General features: G+C 39.3%; 1 protein-coding gene across 2 annotated transcripts in view; it reads right to left on the reverse strand.

The window, feature by feature from the left end:
• Nucleotides 1–1,439: 1,439 nt before the first annotated feature.
• The window catches only part of COPA (COPI coat complex subunit alpha), an 82,318-nt gene continuing 66,860 nt past the window's right edge, over nucleotides 1,440–16,897 (reverse strand). For both annotated transcript variants that reach the window (XM_053705137.1, XM_053705132.1), the window contains 8 exons: nucleotides 5,631–5,708; nucleotides 5,198–5,266; nucleotides 4,985–5,121; nucleotides 4,136–4,322; nucleotides 3,883–3,993; nucleotides 3,377–3,538; nucleotides 3,087–3,281; nucleotides 1,440–1,708 (listed from right to left, as the gene is read on the reverse strand). In XM_053705137.1, the coding sequence (XP_053561112.1) occupies nucleotides 1,649–1,708; nucleotides 3,087–3,281; nucleotides 3,377–3,538; nucleotides 3,883–3,993; nucleotides 4,136–4,322; nucleotides 4,985–5,121; nucleotides 5,198–5,266; nucleotides 5,631–5,708 (999 nt within the window). In that variant the 3' untranslated portion in view covers nucleotides 1,440–1,648. The remainder of the gene's footprint in view (nucleotides 1,709–3,086; nucleotides 3,282–3,376; nucleotides 3,539–3,882; nucleotides 3,994–4,135; nucleotides 4,323–4,984; nucleotides 5,122–5,197; nucleotides 5,267–5,630; nucleotides 5,709–16,897) is intronic.

The following is a 16,897-nucleotide window of genomic DNA, read 5'->3' on the forward strand; positions in this document are numbered from 1 at the left end:
TGAAAGCTCCGGTCATTATGGGCAATGACGCTGGGGCTATATCTAAATCCAGTGACTGACAGGAGAGCTCTCTTACTTTTTGGAAAGAGTCCAAGTCCCCCAGTCCCGGTATAACTGAGAAAACAGCGTCGGTTATCATGAATTATGTGACACCACTATCCGCTCAATAGGGAAGACCTTCCTTAAAGAGACCCCATCTCCCCCACAATTAAAAATATAAGTGCATAGTCTATTCGGAGATATCTATACTGTCCAGAAATAAAGACTGCACTTACCTCGCTGCTGTTCGACAGCATGATAGTTCTCACAGGATCCAGAGGTCTTCTCCCTCTCCTAGCCCTGTGGACACAGATAGGGCCTAAGATAATATCTGCTAAGACCATCATAAAAAGGGCAGTACTCAGTATGGGAGGCGCAGTGAGAGTTAAGTCCCACCAGTTCCCATTGCTTTAAAGCCACCTGTAGCTATACTCTAGAGGCTGACAAGGAATACGGCTACACCCTTAATAAAATAGCACTCACTGGTACCAATTTAAAATAAAATCTTGATTGAAGAATCTAAACTAACACCTCACTTTACCTCTTCCTAACACTAACACAGACAAAGAGAATGACTGGAGTGGGAGGGAAGGAAAGAGCTATATATACAGCTGCTGACCAGGAGGCGTAATCCCACAAGTAAGGATGAAATCCATGGACTCATCGTGTCTTTTAAAAGAAATAAAAAGTTAGCACTTACCTTTAGAAATCTGCCCGGCAGCAAGGCAGCTCACTAGGTTTGAGAGGCATGTTCCCTCACATGGACCTGTTGGAAAAAAAAACCGCAAAGAATGAATAATCTTACTCAGGCTTTTGAAGTTAGGGCAGCATTAAATATATGGGAGGCGCAGTGATGATTATACCCCACAAGTTCCCCTTTGCTTGAAAGTCACCACTGCTCTACTGAAGAGACTGATATGGACTACGTCTACACCCTAGGACAAAGCAGCACAATCTTGCACTACTTAAAAATAATAAAATCTTGCTTGAAGAATCGTCTTTCCAACACCTAAACTTTACCACTTCCTTGCTCTAACGCAGGCAAAGATAATGACTGGGGTTGGAGGGAAGGGAGGTGATATTTAACAGCTTTGCTGTGGTGCTCTTTGCCGCCTCCTGCTGGGCAGGAGTGATTTTCCCAATAGTAATTAGATGATCTGTGGACTCACCATGTCATTAGAAAGAAAATATCCAACCTATGTAACCAATCATTTCTAATAATAATAATCTAATAATTTCTACTGCAACGAATGGCATGTAAATATTTTTTGATTTTTTTTTAAATATGTTCACAAGAAATACAACAGGTTATTTACTACACGTGTCTAATGTTGTAATCATTTTACCATTTTAAAGCCAAATTGTATGTAATGGAAAGATTACATATAACAAAGATGCACTTTTAGTTATGGTACAGCTTTATTTCAGGAAATAATTAGTCACGTCTGTGCATGTTCAGAAGAGTGCTCTTTCATTACCGTCATAGTTAATCATGTTACCAGTGCACATCACATATATAAGGAAAGGTTAACCATGTTGCAAGCAACACATGTTATGCATTCTACATTTAACTGTTCAAGGGAAAAGTGAGGATGATGAAACAGGTGTCCTAACGGAACTGCAAGGGGCTAATTCTCAGACCAATCACATCCTTGCCAATTTCTGTCACCTATAAAAGAACAAAAGCATGCATAAATAAATGGTCCCAAGATGGTGGAGCATAAACTGAATTAAAGAAACAGTCTAGTCAAAATTAAACTTTCATGATTCAGATAGGGCATGCAATTTTAAGCAACTTTCCAATTTACTTTTATCATCAAATTTGCTTTATTCTCCTGGTATTGTTTGTTCAAAGCTAAACCTAGGTGAGCTCATATGCTAAATTCTAAGACCTTGAAGGCCGCCTCTTATCTCAGTACATTGTTAGTTTTTTTTACAGCTATACAGTGCTAGACCATGTGTGTAATATATATAATTGTGTTCACTCCCACCGAGTTACCTAGGAGTCAGCACTGATTGGATAAAATTAATGTAAAATATTTAATTATGATGTATTGGCTCTTTATTCAGGAACTAGCTCCAACAGAGGACAAAACATGTCTGCTACGAATTGGCTCAGCCAAATAAGGTAAGAAGTAATCTTAAGAGTTTGGGCATTAAAAGACAATTGTGGAAAACAGTGTGTTAATGTACTGAGAACGTTTGCAAGTTCAGTTGGTGTTTTAACCCTTTTGCTGCTAGGCCTTTTTTTTTCACCCCAGTGCCAAGCCAATTTTGAGCTTTTTTGGCTCCCTACATTTAAACCCTATTGTAGGTCAAATTTCAGTGAGTGCCCCACACAAATTATATATTGGGTTTTTACCCCAGCAGATTCACAATATTCCATTATTATATTTATAATTCATGGCATGTGAGATAGCTGCGGCAAAAACTGTAAAAAAAAAAAATTATGTGAACCAGGGGTCCAATACAGGCTTTTGTGGGATATAATATAGATTAGAGAGGCCCCACTGTGCAGTACAGAAATAAAAGCACTTTTTTTCTTGCAAGGTGTTCACAGTGATCACCAGACTATATGACAATTTAATATATATTTCTTTTTAAGAGAGGGACTGATCTACTAGAAAATAAACTTTATTAGGGGTCTCTAGAGTAGACATACTAGATTTTTTTTTATTGTGTATATAATTTAACATCCTCAGACAAATCCCCAAAGTGTCTTTTTTTTTTTTTTTTTTTAAACAATCTGCTTCATATTACTACTCCAAGATCACCACCATTTGAAAGAACAAACAATTCTCTATGAATGTTGTGGTTTGTAGCTACTAATATAGAGTTTAAATAACCTTCCCCCATCCAGCTCCAGCTACTTGTGGTGACATCACCGGCACTCCCATTAAGCCTGAGAGTGCCTCCCAATAGGCTTGTCCCGCTATAGCTTGTCATGCTAATAAAATGTATTTGGTGTTTAATATCAGCAAACTGGTTTGTAACTCTGGTGAAAACAAATCAAACTCTTACATAGTAGAATACATTTAAGTGCGTACCGTTGTGACTCTGCATATCTGCCCCTTGAACTCAGGGCAATAACAAGCACCACTGAGGGGGCATTTCTCTACAGGTTTCCCACGATAGATAGGTTTGTAGGAAGCGGCACATATGTCGAAGGGGTTGTGCATGTCATAATTAAGCTGGTGGCTGTCTACAAGGTTCTTCTCACAGGCTGATAAAATCTTGCGAGTCTGGAAAGGGATACAGATTAAAAGTTGAACCGAGAAAAAAAAAGGGCATTTCTGGATTTGTTTCTTTCATGCTAAGTCTGCCTAGCGTTCCTTACCTGTTGAGCCACTTCAGGCTTGGGTCCCAACTCCAGGAGCCGACGGGCAAAATTAGCAGCAGTCTTAAAGTTCTTAAGTTTGAAGAAAAGATTGACAGCTGTTCTTAGCACTAGGATCATGTGCACTGGCTGGAGATTGGAATGGGTGAAATAAGCTGCCATCTGAAAAAAAAGATGAAATTCAGAATGTGACTACAGATGTCCGAACTAAGAGCTGCGAAGGTTTTCTGTGCTAGTAGCACACAACAGATCCAAAATATCTATAAATGCAGCAGCAAAGGTTTTTTGAAAAATAAATATTCTTATATTGTAAGAAGATAAAAGACAACTATGTTTTGGACCTCACATGTCCTTAATCATGACCAAAATGGCCTTTTAAAATAAAATTCATAAATAATTTAAATCTCTCTATTTACAGATGACCTGCAGTTGTAAGTCGGAAGATTTAAATAAAGCACAGCGTTATGCTTTAGTACATATTATAATCCCTCAGCAAGTGATGATACCTCACACACGCGCTTCTGTTGTTCCAGGGTGTCTTTGGGAAGCTTTTTACGTTCTATTTCCATGGAGAGTCCCACAATATATGCTCGACAGATGGCAATAAGCTGCTGGGCCTGGTAACATTATTAAAGTGAGATATGATTAATATGGACTTAAAAAGTAACCAAAACAGCAATTAATATGACTATGTTGCTAAAAAGACAGCACATTTATTTAAAACACTTTTTGCTAAATATTTCACTGCAGTTCCCTCACCTCTGAAACCTCCTGTTTGTTATCCACAACCAGAAGAGGAATGCTGAGCAGAATTAGGCGGAACTTCTCCACTGCCTCCTCAAATTTTCCAGATGTGGTGAGCTGATAGCATAGCTGTAAACGTTGAATGAGGTCACTGAGCTTTAAGCCAACTGCCGGCAGACCATTCTTTATTCCTGCATCCTTCCTGAAGAGTAAAAGGAAAAAAGGCACTTCTGAGTGGATGCTCTGTAACCATAAAGCATTGACTGTCCCTTTAAATGTACAAAACAAATTGAATCTATAAGTATGAGTTCAAATGGAGGTTCCTTTGGAGATGATTTAATTATGCATTAACGCGATTGTATACTTTAAGTATTTGCTGGCTAGTATATAAAATTACTATATATAAAAAAAAAAAACAACAGGGGCACTTTCATTGATTAATTTTTTTAAAAAGACGCTTCATTTCAAAAATATTTAAGATTTAGAGATGGTAAACATCGCAAAGTTCCTCCGCCTGCATCTCCTTATTTAGCAGAGCGATATCAAATCCGGCTTCATCCAATCGTTGCATGCCCCATTTGGCAACCAGCTTGTGGGGCATGCATTGATTGGATGAAGTTGGATTCGTCATCCCTCAGCTAAATAAAGTATGAAATGCGGACGGAGGAATGGCATGATGTTTACCATCTCTAAATGGTAAATATTTTAGAATGAAGCGCCTTTTAAAAAAAATAATAATTAATGAAAGTACCCCTACCTCTTAGAATAATTTTATATACGTGACACCAGCAAATACAAGTTTACCATAACTTTAAAGTTTACAATCAATTTAAACTAAGGTAGAATTATACAGAAAAATCTTACCAGTTACGCTGAGGATAGCCATGCATGGAAGGGAGACCAGGAAGAGCCTGGTAGGTGCTGCGACCACGGGAGAACGTGTGCAAAAAGTGCTGCTTGTATGGAGCAAAATTAACAACCCCCACTTGGTCATGAAGGAGCTGAAAAAAAGGAATAAATTTAGTTACTGCTGTTATGTTTGTCCTGTTATGGTAGAGCAAGTGTGAATACACTTACTCGCATTGCAGTTTCAAAGGATCCAGCCAATATATGATCAACAGGCAACTGGGAGTTATTGCACCAAGTCTGTGAAGAAAAGAGGAAAGTTCTGATGTATATTTTATGTTGGTAGAAATGTTTCTTTTATTTCAGTTTTAATATAAATTACCAGGAGTTTTAACATAACAAAAAAACAGCTGTATGCATCTGCAGTATGTATGTGCCATGGACAGATCAAATTTGATATCAGAAACTAGGGATGTGCATGCGTGAACTTCAGGCAGATTTTTACAGATCTTAGTGTGTTGCACTTCCACAAGAATAAATCTAGATCTGAAAACTGCTGAATGTGGCTTGCGGCCGCCATCTTCAGCGGTTGGATCAGTCAAAGTTCACAAATGCACATCCCTATCAAATCTAAACACATTAGAGAGGTGAGAGCTGATGTTACCTGAGCCGGGCTGCTACCCTTTGTTGGTGGCACAAAAAATCCTTCTTCACCTGCACCAGATGGACCAGAAGAGATGTCCTGGAAAACAAAAATTGTTTTTAATTATATCTGCTTCTAGAAGGATTTAAACAATATATAACCTATGTGGGAATAAGAATATGCTAAGCCCAAACATGTGTTCTGCACTAATTCTGTAACAATTTAAACAGTTTTAACTTTACCTTGGCAACATTTACATTCGTTTAACTGCTGTGTATTCATTTTTAATAGCGTGCCCGGTATCTCATACCTGTGATAAAATACACAGTAACTGACCAATCCAATTAAAACAATAGTGATCTTTTTAAAGGGACTCCATTGTCAAAAAAAAAAATATTATTTTGTAATTCAGTTTAATACATTGAGTGAAAGCTTTATTTGTCCTTTAAAATTAATTTCCATGAAGGTATTTTGAGTCTGTTTGGCAAGATTTGTCAGTTCAAAACTGTATGCAGAGATTCTGCCAGTACATTACCTTAGTACAGTGATTTGCCACCTTTTTTTTGCCGTGGCACACTTTTTTACATTAAAAAATCCTGCGGCACACCACCATCCCAAAATTTTACAAAATGACACATTGTAGCCTAATACAGGAGATATATATATATACACACACACACACACACACATATATATATACACATACTGTATATACACACACACTGTACTGTGCTGTCATGCCATGCCTCCTACAAACTATACATGACGTATTGACATTCATTCACAAACAATCATAATGATTGTCTGTGAATGAATGTCAATGTCATGGTTGTAAATGATGCCTGATGAGCCTGTCACATACCTCCCAATATTTAAAAATTTGAAAGTGGGACACCCCCGCACTGTTGTCAGTCTGCCGCGGCACACCTGAGGATCTCTCACGGCACACTGGTTGAAAAACACTGCCTTAGTACATGTAATAAAAGGGCAGCTGATAAAACATGCCCCCCTTTCATTATATCATTCATTATATCCACTGACTGTGGACTGTGCTAACATATGTATATATATATATATATATATATATATATATATATATATATATACATATACACACACACATATATATATATATATATATATATATATATATATATATATATATATATATATATATAAATAAAAATCCTGATTTATTTTGATTTTGCATTAAAAAAAAGTAAAGGGGTGCAGGGTCATGTGGTTTTCAGAGGTGGTGCAGGGCCAGGGTAATTGATTTGATGCATAATGTGGGAATGTGACAGTGGGTCTGCAGAGCTATAGAGTCTGATCTGAGGTATCTTGAGTGCATATGAATAACAAGAAATACAAGGTCAGGAATCTAATCGCTAGTCTGTCTCATGTGGGGCCATAAGGACAGGGGGTCTTTATGTGGAGATATGACACTCAGAGAGGTTCAAGGGCAAGGGAATATCATGCTTGTTGGTGCTATAGGGCCCAAAAAAACCTGTTTGGCAATTGGAGTGTGATATGAGGTTCATTAGAAAGTGCAGAAATCATACAGGTTCAGTTTGAGAATATCACCACTAAAAAGTATAAAAATGGAAAATTAGATGAATAATTGTATCTATTTGGCAGCTTTAGGCTTACTTAAAGAAATGTTGTGGGTGACTGAGTTGTGCAAATTGTACTTGGGTGACTTACGTGATTGCCAGAAAGCAATGATAAACAGAGGAGTGAGCAAAGCTATAGTATACGGAAGTCCACTGTTTTAGATATGTTGAGGGAGGAGTGGAGTTTGGTGCACAGCATAACAGGAAGCAACTGAGTGAGAGACTGCAGAGTTATGCACTGGAGAAGTGAGGTGTGTGTGTAGAGGGAAAATATGGATGGCAGAACAAAGTAGAGGTCAGTGGAGAGGTGATGCAGGGGGTAATAAATGCTGCTGTGGTAAAGGCACATGTTTTTGATGAAGCTATGCAATATGAAAAATAAAAATGGTGCTGAAATGATTTTGTAGCAATACTAAATGTGAAATAAACTGAACAGTACCCACATACTGTTCAACCGGAATAACACGAATCTCAATACTAAGAATTAAGGCAGGTTTGTCAAACTCATTTGAGTTTTGGGCCATTTTCGATACAAGTGTTTTTTCTCTTACATTTTGCAAGATGTCTCAATCTGATCCTGTCTCAGAAATCACTGTTGGAACCCTGCTGTCTGATAACAGTTCTACCAAAGCTAAGTGTATTTGTTGTAAACTTGTGGAGATTATATCTCCAGCTGTGGTTTGTAATAGTTGTCATGATAAACTTTTACATGCAGATAATGTGTCCATCAGTAATAGTACATTGCCTGTTGCTGTTCCTTCAACATCTAATGTACAAGATATACCTGTGAATTTAAAAGAATTTGCCGATTCTATTCAGAAGGCTTTGTCTGCCATCCCGCCTTCTAATAAATGTAAAAGGTCTTTTAAAACTTCTCATAAAATTGATGAAATTTCAAATGACCGACAACATACTGAATTATCCTCCTCTGATGAGGATCTATCTTATTCAGAAGATCCTTCCTCAGATAGACACTGATAAATCTACTTATTTAAAATGGAGTATATTCGTTCTTTGTTAAAAGAAGTGTTGATTACATTGGATATTGAGGAAACTAGTCATCTTGATATTAAGACTAGTAAACGTTTAAATTCTGTTTATAAACCTCCTGTGGTTACTCCAGAGGTTTTTCCAGTTCCTAATGCTATTTCTGAAATGATTTATAAGGAATGTAATAGGCCTGGTACTACTTTTATTCCTTCTTCAAGGTTTAAAAATTTGTATCCTTTGCCAGCAGTTACATTGGAGTTTTGCAGATAAAGAGAAGAACAGGTACGACAACATGGCCTAGTATTGCCAGAACATATAATCAACAAATGCAGAAAATGGAGTATACTCACAAGCAGGGCGCACCCATAGGGTGCTATTGTAGCAGACTGGAACTAGGCAGTGGTCCAGCTCACTAATCTCTGCTGAGATTGGAACATTATACAGCCTTAGCTTGTCTATCATGTCTAACTCTCCCGGTGATTGGAGTAAATACACCCACCCACCCACATTATACAGCCTTAGCTTGTCTATCATGTCTAACTCCCCCGGTGATTGGAGTAAATACACACACCCACCCAAGTCACGTAAGAGGGCGGGGTCTCATCGGCGATCACGATCGCAAACATTTGGTTTAGAATCTGGGGGCCCTATTGCGGATAATGTGTTCTTTTCTTTTTGGACAATCACAATGGGAATGAACATGCATGGGCTTTGTCACTCTTTGTGGAGTTTGGGGAATCCTGTAGTTTCGGGCCTTTTTTTACTATCCCTCTGGGATTGGATCTAAGATACACACCTCATTTAGTTATGCAGGAGGGCGGGGCCTAATGCGGTCACGGTAACAAAAATTTAGTTATAATTTATAGGCCCCATCGAAAACAATGTATCCTTTTTTATGATCATAATAGGAATGAACATATACAAGCTTAGGTCCCTCTCATACTATGTTAAAGCTTAAATGCTAATATAAGACTGTCTTGATAAGAATTATGCTATATCTTTAGGGCTAAGCGACCATTATTATTGCATTGGTACTTGAATCGAGTGTCAGCTTTAGTGTGCTACTGCCTAAAAAGAGCGAATTAAGAAACTTCTTTTAGTATATTTAAGACCCTGCTGATATGATTGATTGTGGTTTTTTGATGCACTATTTACCAAGTTTGATAAATACTTAAATACTGATCATTTTAATTGTTTTATATTATATTGTATATTTTGTGGGTTCTTAATATATGATTTGATGTGTATTTTAGTTTATACATCACCTGTTAGGTTTGTATACTGAGGTTACCATATCAACTAACTACTAATTAACAAACACAGGTGTAGGTTTTGAAATGTATTAATTGGTTGACCTATCAGATCATTGTGCTTTTATCATTTCCTGTTATATAGCAAGTGTGTTGCAATGTTGTTTTATAGCCTGATGAAACAGCCCGTAGGTGGCTGAGAAACACGTCGTTTTTTTAAATAAAGTTTTTTAAATATACACTTGCTGTTGTATGGTTCTTGTCACCATACATTATCACTTTTTGCTGGCCATTCAGGCATTTCGCTTGGGATTGCTACTGTCCTGCTTCTTGGTGATACAGTCCACTGGGCGGCTGAGAGGTCCCAGTATGCTGGTATTGCACCTGGAGGAGCTCTGTCTCCTGTACTAACCAACAGGCTCTCTCAAGGACCCTCTGGATTTATGCTGGTGGCGATCAGTGAGCTGGACCAAAGTTGATGGGGCTCTCTCTACTCTTGCTAAACGTACTACTATTCCTATGGAAGATAGTACTTTTTTTTTTTAAAGATTCTTTAGATAGGAAACTTGAATCTTATCTAAGGAAAGCCTATTTATATTCGGGTCATCCTCTCAGGCCTGCAATTTCTTTGGCTGATGTTGCAGCTGCATCAACTTTTTGGTTGGAAAATTTAGCGCAACAAGAATTGGATTCTGATTTGTCTAGCATTGTTTGCTTGCTTCAATATGCTAATCATTTTATTTGTGATGCCTTTTTTGATATCATCAAAATTTATGTTAAATCTATGTCTTTAGCTATTTTAGCTAGAAGAGCTTTGTGGCTTAAATATTGGAATGCTGAAATGACTTCTATGTCCAGATTGCTTTCTCTTTCTTTCCAAGGTAATAAGTTATTTGCTTCTCAGTTGGATTCGATTATTTCAACTGTCACTGGGGGGGAAGGGAAATCTAAAGCTTCTATCCGTTTCCGGTCCTTTCGACAAAATAAGGAACAGAAACCTAATCCTTCCCCCAAGAAATCTGTTTCCAATTGGAAACCTTCTTCAAATTGGAATAAATCCAAGCCATTTAAGAAACCAAAGCCAGCGCCCAAGTCCGCTTGAAGGTGCGGCCCTCATTCCAGTTCAGCTGGTAGGGGGCAGATTAAGATTTTTTCAAGTTTGGATAAATTCTGTCCAAAATCAATGGATTCTGAGTATTGTCTCTCAGGGGTACCAAATAGGATTAAGAGTAAGACCTCCTGTGAGAAGATATTTTCTCTCACGCATCCCTGCAAATCCAGTAAAGGCTCAGGCTTTCCTGAAGTGTGTTTCAGACCTGGAGTTTTTAGGGGTAATCATGCCAGTTGCGTTTCAGGAACAGGGTCTGGGGTTTTATTCAAATCTATTTATTGTCCCAAAGAAAGAAAATGCATTCAGACCAGCTCTGGATCTGAAAATTTTGAATCTTTATGTAAGAGTACCAACTTTCAAAATGGTGACTATAAGGACTATTCTGCCTTTTGTTCAGCAAGGACATTATATGTCCACAGTAGACTTGCAGGATGCATATCTTCATATTTCGATTCATCTAGATCATTATCAGTTTCTGAGATTCTCTTTTCTAGACAAGCATTACCAATTTGTCACTCTTCCTTTTGGCCTAGCGACAGCTCCAAGAATCTTTGCAAAGGTTCTCAGTGCCCTACTCTCTGAAATCAGAGAGCAGGGTATTGCAGCGTTTCCTTATTTGGACGATATCTTGGTACTAGCTCAGTCTTTACGTTATGCAGAATCTCACCCAAATCAACTAATGTTTGTTCGAAGACATCGTTGGAGGATCAATTTACCAAAAAGTTCTTTGATTCCTCAGACAGACAAGGGTCACCTTTTTAAGTTTCCAGATAGAGACAGAGTCATGGACACTGAATCTAACATACAAGAGACGTTTAAAATTGGTTGCAGCCTGTCGGAACCTTCAGTCATTCCCTTCAGTAGCTATGTGCATGTAAGTTTTAGGTCTCATGACTGCAGCTCGTTTGCACATGAGACCTCTTCAGCTTTGTATGCTGAACCAATGGTGCAGGGATTATACAAGGATATCACAATAAATATCCTTAAATCCCAATGTTCGATTATCTCTGACTTAGTGGTTAGATCACCATCGTATAGTTCAAGGGGCCTCTTTTGTTCGTCCAACCTGGACTGTGATCACAACAGATGCGAGTCTCTCAGGTTGCGGAGCTGTTTGGGGATCTCTGACAGCACAAGGGGTTTGGAAATCTCAAGAGGCGAGATTACCAATCAATATTTTGGAATATTTTGAATATTTTTGCGATTTTCAGGGGTATTCAGATTTGGCCTCTGTTGAAGAGAGAACTGTTCATTTGTTTTCAGACAGACAATAACACAACTGTGGCATATGTCAATGATCAGGGTGGGACTCACAGTCCCCAAGCTATGAAAGAAGTATCTCGGATACTTGCTTGGGCGGAATCCAGCTCCTGTCTAATTTCTGCGGTTCATATCCCAGGTATAGACAATTGGGAGGCGGATTATCTCAGCCGTCAGACTTTACATTCGGGGGAGTGGTCCCTCCATCCAGATGTGTTTTCTCAGGTTTTTCAGATGTGGGGTCTTCTAGAAATAGATCTGATGGCTTCTCATCTAATCAAGAAACTTCCCAGGTACCTCTCCAGGTCCAGGGATACTCAGGTGGAAGCAGTGGATGCGTTGACACTTCCTTGGTTTTATCAACCTGCTTATAATTTTCCTGCCTCTAGTTCTTCTTCCAAGAGTGATCTCCAAAATCATCATGGAGCAATCGTTTGTGTTGCTGGTGGCTCCAGCATGGCCTCACAGGTTTTGGTATACGGATCTTGTTCGGCTGTCCAGTTGCCAACATTGGCCACTTCCATTAAGACCGGACCGTCTGTCTCAAGGTCCGTTTTTCCATCAGGATCTCAAATCATTAAATTTAAAAAGTATGGAAATTGAACGCCTAGTGCTTAGTCATTTTTCTGAGTCAGTGATTTATACTATGTTACAGGCTTGTAAATCTGTTTCTAGAAAGATTTATTATCGAGTTTAGAAGATTTATATTTCATGGTGTTCTCATAAATTCTCTAGGCATTCTTTCAGAATTCCTAGAATTTTACAGTTTCTTCAGGATGGTTTGGATAAGGGTTTGTCTGCAAATTCATTGAAGGGACAAATCTCTGCTCTGTTTTATTTCACAAAAAGATTGCTAAACTTCCTGATATTCACTGTTTTGTACAGGCTTTGGTTCGTATCAAGCCTGTCATTAAATCAATCTCTCCTCCTTGGAGTCTTAAATTGGTTTTGAAGGATTTACAGGCTCCTCCTTTTGAGCCTATGCATTCTTTGGACATTAAACTACTTTCTTGGAAAGTGTTGTTCCTTTTGGCCATCTCTTCTGCTAGAAGAGTTTCTGAATTATCTGCTCTTTCTTGTGAATCTCCTTTTCTGATTTTTCATCAGCATAAGGTGGTTTTGCAGACTTCATTTAAATTCTTACCTAAGGTTGTGAATTCTAACAACATTAATTGAGAAATTGTTGTCCCTTCCTTGTGTCCTAATCCTAATAATTCTTTGGAGAGATCCTTAGATTCTTTGGATGTGGCGAGAGCTGTGAAATATTATGTTGAAGCTACTAAAGATTTCAGGAAGACTTCTAGTCTATTTGTTATCTTTTCTGGTTCTAGGAAAGGTCAGAAGGCGTCTGCTGTTTCCTTGGCTTCGTGGTTAAAGCTTTTGATTCATCAAGCTTATTTGGAGTCCGGTTAAGCCCTGTCTCAGAGAATTACAGTTCATTCTACTAGATCAGTCTCCATGGGCTTTAAGAATGAAGCTTCAGTTCATCAGATTTGCAAAGCAGCAACTTGGTCTTCTTTGCATACATTTACTAAATTCTACCGTTTTGATGTATTTGCTTCTTCAGAAGCAGTTTTTGGTAGAAAAGATCTTCAGGCAGCTGTTTCAGTTTGATTCTTCTGCTTATGTTTTAAGTTTTTCATTTATGAGAATAAACTTATATTTTGGGTTGTGGATTAATTTTTTTCATCGGAAAATGGCTGTTTTTATTTTATCCCTCCCTCTCTAGTGACTCTTGCGTGGATTTTCACATCTTGGGTATTGCTATCCCATACGTCACTAGCTCATGGACTCTTGCCAATTACATGAAAGAAAACATAATTTATGCAAGAACTTACCTGATAAATTCATTTCTTTCATATTGGCAAGAGTCCATGAGGCCCACCCTTTTTATGGTGGTTATGATTTTTTGTATAAAGCACAATTATTTCCAAACTCCTTTGTTGATGCTTTTTACTCCTTTCTTTATCACCCCACTACTTGGCTATTCGTTAAACTGAATTGTGGGTGTGGTGAGGGGTGTATTTATAGGCATTTTGAGGTTTGGGAAACTTGCCCCTCCTGGTAGGATTGTATATCCCATACGTCACTAGCTCATGGACTCTTGCCAATATGAAATAAATGAATTTATCAGGTAAGTTCTTACATAAATTATGTTTTTTTTTAAAAAAAAAAAAACTGAAAAAAAAAACCCCCACACACACAAGTCATTTATCTATAGGAAAAAACAACATTTATGCTTACCTGATAAATTTCTTTCTTTTACAATGTACCGAGTCCACGGATTCATCCTTACTTGTGGGATATTATCCTTCCTAACAGGAAGTGGCAAAGAGAGCACCACAGTAGAGCTGTCTATATAGCTACCCCCTTAACTCCACCCCCCAGTCATTCGACAGAAGGCCAAGGAAGAAAAAGGAGAAACTATAAGGTGCAGAGGTGACTGAAGTTTTTAATAAAAAATACCATCTGTCTTGAATAGACAGGGCGGGCTGTGGACTCGGTACATCGCAAAAGAAAGAAATTTATCAGGTAAGCATAAATTCTGTTTTCTTTTGCATGATGTACAGAGTCCACGGATTCATCCTTACTTGTGGGATACCAATACCAAAGCTTTAGGACACGAATGAAGGGAGGGACAAGACAGGAAACTAAACGGAAAGCACCACTGCTTGCAAAACCTTTCTCCCAAAAATAGCCTCCGAAGAAGCAAAAGTATCAAATTTGTAAAATTTTGAAAAAGTATGGAGCAAAGACCAAGTCGCAGCCGTACAAATCTGTTCAACAGAAGCATCATTTTTAAAAGCCCATGTGGAAGCTACCGCTCTAGTAGAAAGAGCTGCAATCCTTTCAGGAGGCTGCTGTCCCGCAGTCTCATAAGCCAAACGGATGATGCTTTTCAGCCAAAAAGAAAGAGAAGTCGCCGTAGCCTTTTGACCCTTACGCTGTCCAGAATAGACAACAAACAAAGAAGATGTTTGACGAAAATCTTTGGTTGCCTGCAAATAAAATTTCAAAGCACGAACCACGTCCAGGTTGTGCAACAGACGTTCCTTCTTACAAAAAGGATTAGGACACAGAGAAGGAACAACAATTTTCTGATTGATATTCCTGTTAGTAACAACCTTAGGTAGGAACAAAACTTTCCAAGATAAAAGCTTAATATCTATGGAATGCATGGGTTCAAACGGAACCCCCTGAAGAACTCTAAGAACTAAATTTAGACTCCATGGCGGAGCAACAGATTTAAACACTGGCTTAATTCTAGCTAAAGCCTGACAAAAAGCCAGAACGTCTGGAACATCTGCCAGACGCTTGTGCAACAAAATAGACAGAGCAGATATCTGTCCTTTTAGAGAACTAGCTGACAATCCTTTCTCCAATCCCTCTTGGAGAAAAGACAATCCTAGGAATCCTAATTTTACTCCAGAAGCCTTTGGATTCGCACCAAAAAAGATATTTACGCCATATCTTACGATAGATTTTCATGGTAACAGGCTTTCGAGCCTGAATCAAGGTATTTATGATTGACTCAGAGAAACCCCGCTTTGATAGAATCAAGCGTTCAATCTCCAAGCAGTCAGTTGCAGAGCAATTAGATTTGGATGCTTGAATGGACCTTGAATCAGAAGGTCCTGTCTCAGCGGCAGAGACCATGGTGGAAGAGACGACATGTCCACCGGGTCTGCATACCAAGTCCTGCGTGGCCATGCAGGCGCTATCAAAATCACTGATGCTCTCTCCTGTTTGATTCTGGCAATCAGACGTGGAAGGAGAGGAAAAGGTGGTAACACATAAGCCAGTTTGAATGACCAGGGTACTGCTAGAGCATCTATCAGTACAGCCTGAGGATCCCTTGACCTGGAGCCGTAACAAGGAAGTTTGGCGTTCTGACGAGACACCATCAGATCCAATTCTGGTGTGCCCCATAGCCGAACCAGTTGAGCAAACACCTCCGGATGGAGTTCCCACTCCCCCGGATGAAAAGTCTGACGACTTAGAAAGTCTGCCTCCCAGTTCTCTACACCTGGGATATAGATCGCTGACAGATGGCAAGAGTGAGCCTCTGCCCATCGGCTTATCCTTGAGACCTCTATCATCGCTAAGGAACTCCTTGTTCCGCCCTGATGATTGATATAAGCCACAGTCGTGATGTTGTCCGACTGAAACCTGATGAATCTGGCCGAAGCCAGCTGAGGCCATGCCTGGAGAGCATTGAATATTGCTCTTAATTCCAGAATATTTATCGGTAGGAGAGCCTCCTCCCGAGTCCACAAACCCTAAGCCTTTAGGGAATTCCAGACGGCACCCCAGCCCAGAAGGCTGGCGTCTGTCGTCACTATAACCCATTCTGGCCTGCGGAAACTAATTCCCTGGGACAGATGATCCTGTGACAACCACCAAAGAAGAGAGTCTCAGGTCTCTTGATCCAGATTTATCTGAGGAGATAAATCCACATAATCCCCATTCCACTGATTGAGCATGCATAGTTGCAGTGGTCTGAGATGCAAGCGAGCAAACGGAACTATGTCCATTCCCGCTACTATTAGACCGATTAACCCCATACACTGAGCCACTGATGGCCGAGGAATGGAGTGAAGAGCTCGGCAGGTGGACAAAATCTTTGATTTCCTGACCTCCGTCAGAAATATTTTCATGTCCATTGAGTCTATCAGAGACCCTAGAAATGAAACTCTTGTCAGGGGGGAAAGAGAACTCTTTTTTACGTTCACCTTCCACCCGTGAGATCTTAGAAAGGCCAACACTAAGTCCGTGTGAGACTTAGCTAGTTGGAAGGTCGACGCTTGAATCAGAATGTCGTCTAGATAAGGCGCCACTGCTATGCCCCGTGGCCTTAGAGCCGCCAGAAGGGACCCTAGCACCTTTGTGAAGATTTGTGGCGCCGTGGCCAACCCGAAAGGAAGAGCCAAAAACTGATAATGCTTGTCCAGAAAGGCGAACCTGAGGAACTGGTGATGATCTTTGTGGATAGGAATGTGTAGATACGCATCCTTTAAATCCACGGTGGTCATATATTGACCCTCCTGGATCAATGGTAAGATA

The sequence above is a fragment of the Bombina bombina genome, chromosome 1, assembly GCF_027579735.1.
Source record: "Bombina bombina isolate aBomBom1 chromosome 1, aBomBom1.pri, whole genome shotgun sequence".
Lineage (NCBI taxonomy): Eukaryota > Metazoa > Chordata > Amphibia > Anura > Bombinatoridae > Bombina > Bombina bombina.